The sequence below is a fragment of the Rosa chinensis genome, chromosome 2 (genome assembly GCF_002994745.2).
Source record: "Rosa chinensis cultivar Old Blush chromosome 2, RchiOBHm-V2, whole genome shotgun sequence".
NCBI classification, from domain to species: Eukaryota; Viridiplantae; Streptophyta; class Magnoliopsida; order Rosales; family Rosaceae; genus Rosa; species Rosa chinensis.
In genome coordinates this window covers 56301152-56307151 of record NC_037089.1, presented here as the reverse complement: position 1 = coordinate 56307151, position 6000 = coordinate 56301152, and the positions used below count along the sequence as shown (strand labels likewise).

Here is a 6000-nt window from a genome sequence, read left to right as displayed (position 1 = left end):
TCATTTTAGAAGACAATTTCAAAGATGATCTAAAAGACTAAAACCGATGCTTGACATCCTTCCAAAGTAATAGCCTGGCATAGCTTACGATACACTTCAACAAAGACAAAATTTTAATAAACACACCAAATATATATGTATATATTTACATATATTAAGAGGAGTCTTACGAGACTCCATACTCACAGAAAGATATTTGAATTGTAAAGAAAAAGGAGGATGTAAACAAGGCAAATAGATCTATCGCATCAGCTCAAACTAACTTCGGAACTTTGTAAGATTACCTGGCTCATTTTTGGCCGACGGTGGGCAGAACGTCGCACACAAGCAGCAGCGCAGGCAATCATACGAGCCATTTCGCTGGAGTTGTAATCATTCTGCAAGCTTTCATCAACAAGACCATCAATGTTTCCCTTTTCCAATGCTCGCGCGAGCAAAGGCCTTGCCTGAAATTCAATAACAGTGTCTATAATCTTTCCGGGCCATTCAAGCTTCATAGTTACAAAAAGTTTCACAGCGAGAGAGCAGAGCAGAGAATTCTCCATGAAAGCATATAGCAAGATTTGACGAAAGAAGGCCATAACAGTAAAACGGATAGGTCATGAAGCAACTACGTTATCTTTTAATAAGATGCAGCCATATTACGACACACTGATGCAGATGAACTGTCAAGAATTAGTAGTGAGAATATTGTATACGCACCCACTCAACTATGCTATCATCAGTGAAGGAATGAGTTTTATCAATGGGTTGGCGTCCAGTAATCAATTCCAATAGCACGACTCCGAATGAGAAGACATCTGACTTATCACTGAGCTTTCCACTGGATGCATATTCAGGATCTAAGTATCTGAATATTTACAAACAAGTAACGGATGAAACACTTAGTAAATCAACCACTACAACCTTTCAGTACAAACTTAGACTGCATGGAACCTACAAATCAGTGTTGAAGTAATCCAGACTACATCGATCTTACCCAAAAGTTCCCATAACCCTTGTGGAGACATGAGTATCTGTATCTAAGGCAAACTTGGCAAGTCCAAAGTCTGCAACCTGAACAAAGAATACATAGTACACGTTAATATTATCTGCATTTGATAAGAAATGCAAAATACATTCAATAATAACTCCTAAACTCCTTTTAAGAGTATATTGTCTTATTCGGAAACTAAGCAGCACTGATAGGAAAATTTTACATTTAAAGTTATCCTCGTAATATCCAACTAACACACATTTCTTTGCTTTTGACATGGGCAGTGGCAGATGAAGGAAAACAAAGTCATCAAGGATCAAGATTTTGGTGATATAGTAACAAACTCTGGACCTCGTATATAAACGCTTTTCTCCTTTTCTATTTCAATTGTATTTATAAGAAAAACAAAGTCATCAAGGATTTTCATCCCATTACCAAATTGACCATCATTTCTTCAAAGTAAGTGCAATTTTTCACATAAAGGGTTTGTTTTTCAGACTTAGTGTTTGTGAGATTACTTTAGTCATCAAGCTTTATAGCTTTGTGAGCAACTATGCAGCAAGAACATCATGAGCTTTATACATTTGAAGTGTATGATGAATCATATCAAAATGTGAAAGCTATTACAACCTACCTTTGCCTCAAAGTTGTCATCAATAAGAATATTGGCAGCCTTGATGTCACGGTGTATGATCTTGGGATGACCTGAAGATATCGCTCAAGAGTAGGCAACTTGCAAGGAAAATAACAGCCCAGAAAATTTGTATGTAGTTTCCAAAATAAAAAGCTAGCATTCAAAGAGAACTTACAGTACTCATGGAGATATGCCAATCCTTTTGCAGATCCTAGAGCAATTCTCATTCTTGTCGGCCAAGTCATAGTTGGTCGCCCCTTTCCTGCAAAGTTTTTCTTTGATAAGATTCTCTCAGAGACCAGACTGCCCTTTTTTTATTCTTTGGTGATTGTAGGAAAACAGCGAGGAATATAATAAATACCGTAAGGACTTACCATGCAAGTGAAATTCTAAGGTGTTGTTGGAAATGAACTCATAAACAAGCAATCTCTGGGCCCCACTAATGCAGTATCCAACCAGTGATACAAGATGTCTGTGATGGACACGATTAATGACTTCAACCTCTGCCTGGAATTCACGGTCCCCCTGTCCACTCCCAGCTTTCAGCTGTTTAATTGCAACCACTTTCCCATTTGGAAGAATACCTTTATGGACAAAACCAAAGCCTCCTTGACCAAGAAGATTGTCGTTGGAGAATCCATTTGTTGCCCTGACTAATTCTTCATATGTAAATGTGCTTTCGGAAAATCCAAAGGCTGGGGGCGGTTTATCTGATCCATACAATTCATCCTTAGAAAGTTAACGGCCGTGTGGGAAGATAAAAACATGGCTAAATATATAAGGGATGCACATGACTGCTTTCCTTTGCTTAGCGTCTATATGGTCTGGATGCTAATTGAACGTATATGACTTTGTATTCAAATTCATAAGCTTTCATGAAAGTTTACATGCAAACGAATGTCTGACACAATTTTTCTCACTGAGAGCAAGGTGAAAGCCAATTTAGCATGAGATCTATGGTGGTTGTCTTTCAACACTATCAAAGATGAAACATTATTACACCAAAAAAAGAACTGCATGGACGAAACGATTCTGTTTTCCCTAGTCCAGAGATTTATAATGGCTGCTTGGTGGGGAACGAACTAAGACAAATAAAAAGGTGCTAAGACAAAGCAAGTGAAGTGTAACACGATAAAGATCTATCAAGACAAATAAATCATCAATATTAAATGGAAATACTAAATATATAATCTCCAGTGGCACGTCTAAATCAAAGTCAGCAGTTATATAAAATCAGGAAAAATTAAATGAATAACTCTCTGACTACTAGAATCTAATAGGATCGATACAAGAAATTAAGATAGGATCAATTTCAAATCAAATTTAACAGTCCTCTGGCAATAGGAACCTTCATTGTATTAACTCCACTACTAACTAGGCATTTCTAATGCTACTCTATACCTATACCTAGTGGTTTACCCAAAAAAAAAAAAATATATTCAATATGCAAGAACTTCAAGATTTCTGCTTATAAGTTTTGAATTACCTTTGGGTTGTTGCCCTGACTCATTAGCTCTCGCTAACCTGTTCTTCCGTCTCCGATAGATAACGAAGATAATGACCACTACAACAAGTACACTGAACCCTCCTGTCGCAACTCCTACTATAACCCCGACCGGCGTGGTCGATGGCAAGTTCCCTGTGGGCGGCGAAGGAGGAGGAGCGGTGGGGGGAGAATAAGTTGGAGACACGGTAGTGCTGGTCGTGGGCGAGGGAGTGCTTGTAGGAGCGGGATTGGTGCTGGGAGAATAAGTCATTACGGTGGGATAATAAGTCCTTGGAGGAGCGGGAGGGGTGGCATACTCAGTCATTGTAGCAGTAGTGGTGGCGTGGTCCGTCGGAGGTTTGAAAGGTAGCGGGGGATTGAAGCGAATCGGAGGTTTTTGAATTTGACTTGGTGAAGAAGATGCAGAGTGGGTGAAAAAAGAATAGTCACACCACCATTACCATGCATTGCATGGTTGCATGGTGTAGAAGAGATGAACACGTTTAGTGGGACCCGGTTTTGGATATGTGAGAATTGGGGGATGGAAGACCGTTGCAAATAATCACACTTGTAATACTTGCATCACGTCATAACAGAAAAAATGAGTTGGATTTGGAAAATTCTTCATTCTTTTTACTTTTTTTTTTATTCCGACTGGGATCGAGAATTTTTTATGTTAAATTATTTTTTATGTAAAAGAATTAGTGAAATATAAAAATTACAGATTCAAATCTCATTGTTAGATGAGTGGGATTGGCGAAGTGGGTAGAGGAGGGAAAATACAAATAATAAAGATAAAAAATTGATATTATGGACTCCTAAAAAAATCTCCAATTAATGGTGGCATGATATTCAATTTCTTAGAAATTGTTGAACCTCTGTAGTCCATCAATGAAATTATTTCATTTGAGGGTGGCATGATATCCAATATCTTAGAAATTGTTGGGTGCGGCTATTGCCACTCTACCATTTTCTTAGTTTACCTTACCGACATTTGAATTACACTAATTTTCTAAAATACAAATCTGTAGGGAAAAAGAAATACATAACTAATTAATTACATACAAAAACTACTTAATTTCTCATTGGATAACATCAATCTTTATTTTCTCCACCCAAATTAAAATTTATTACTATTTTTTTGTTTACTCCTCAAAATTAATTCGTTATTCAGTTCACAAAACTATTAGTGTTAATTTCATCTAAATCTTTGCAACACCCTTTGTGAACACTGAAAGTAAAAAGTTAAAACACGAAAAAAAAAATCATTATCTTTTTTTTTTTTTTTTGAATGAAGGGCTGGTGGAGCTGCCCTCAAGCCTTGATTAATGAAACTGTCGAATACAAGGGGGGGACATTGAGCCTAAACCCCTGATTACCATAAGCATCTAGAAAATTTTCCGAAATAATATCAGAAATCTCTACAGGAGACTTGTATTCTAACAAGCACCAACTAGCAAAGAGTGCAATAGCTACTCCATTTGCTTTAACATAGCAGTGACATAGCGGAAAGATAACACTATATGTACCCCGCGTACAACCTAGCATAAATACCTGCTTTAGCACAACTTCCCTACTATGTTGCCGCCAGATGATAAATCCGACGACACTTAGCTTCATCCTCCCACTAGGCGGTAACGACCATTTGACGAGGCCAAAAACTCGCTGCCAACCTAGAGTAGATAAGGCACATTGAGTGCATACACTGGCACAAGGCCCTACTAGTTCTATACATCAAGTGTAGACTCTTATTTCACGCCAAAGACGCGACCTAGAAACATAACAACAATAAAATAAAACAGAAATAAAATAACTAGCTAAGCCCAAGCCCAAAAACAGGGCCCAAGCCCTAGCAACAATCCAAGAAATGAGAACCCCACAATCTGCCGGCCGGGCCAGGCCCAAATCCCCTATAGCCACCGCCGCCGGACCCTGCAGAGGGCCGCCCAGCCGCCGTCGCCAAACCTCCATCAGCGATCTGCCATCCCAGATCAAAACCAGAACCTGCAGAGAAACAAGCTTCGTCGCACCATGGAGAAGACCCAGATCGGGACCAGAGGATCCTGACCAGATCGGACCGCTCCGAGTAGCCCCCGGCCACGCTGCGCCGAACGTCTCGCCGCCTGATCGCCTCCAAATCTGAGATCGAATCCGTCGAGTTGACCATCGAGGAGAGACCCAGAAGCCAACAACTATAGTTTTCCCCTCCCTCACTAACATCCACCGTGATCCCACCGATCGGACCGAGAACGCTGATCGATAGACCCGGCCTCACACCCAACTCGCGCGGAGTCGGTATTGGCCCGTCCGACGACGGCGTTGCGGCACGCCGCAGGACAGGGGGGAAGACCTCGTTTCTTTCTCTCTAGCGCGTACAGCGCGTTCTTTGTTTTGCTAGTATCTTCTTTATTGCTCATAGTTGGTAACTTACTAATCTTAGACGAACATTGAAACTGAAAGAAAAAATAAAAAATGTAAGTAAATCAGATTATGATTTTATTAGGAAACTTTAATATATTTTAGTTTTTTTATCGGTATAAATTAAATGAGATATTTTCGTTAATTTTTTATATATTTAGATATGTCATATAAGGATATTTCTGGAAACAAAAATGGGTTAGATAAGTAAACTTAATAATCAAAAATAACATGTAGGGTGTAATGAGCATGTCAGGTGAACAAAGAAAATGGTAGGGTGAGCCGCACCCAATTGTTAAACCTCTGTAGTCCATAAATGGAATTACTTTAGTGGTGAGAATGAGTTGGGGAAAATGTTAAAACTAATTCGTACATTAAATTATATAAGAATAATTCGTGAGGAGTTATTGTACTTAGAGTCTTAGAGCAACTCCAAAATCTTCCCTATAATTTTTGTATTATAGGGAAGCAAAAATCAAAGGTTTA

The 6000-nt window shown here is 39.0% G+C and overlaps 1 protein-coding gene across 1 annotated transcript in view; it reads right to left on the bottom strand.

The window, feature by feature from the left end:
- Positions 1-3484, bottom strand: part of LOC112185553 (proline-rich receptor-like protein kinase PERK1) — a 4738-nt gene extending 1254 nt beyond the window's left edge. Inside the window, exons 1-7 of the mRNA XM_040514923.1 lie at positions 3097-3484; positions 1985-2320; positions 1786-1872; positions 1611-1681; positions 980-1056; positions 703-850; positions 285-446 (exon numbers count right to left, since the gene is read on the bottom strand). Coding sequence (XP_040370857.1) covers positions 285-446; positions 703-850; positions 980-1056; positions 1611-1681; positions 1786-1872; positions 1985-2320; positions 3097-3421 — 1206 coding nt within the window. The 5' untranslated portion in view covers positions 3422-3484. The remainder of the gene's footprint in view (positions 1-284; positions 447-702; positions 851-979; positions 1057-1610; positions 1682-1785; positions 1873-1984; positions 2321-3096) is intronic.
- Positions 3485-6000: the final 2516 nt, after the last annotated feature.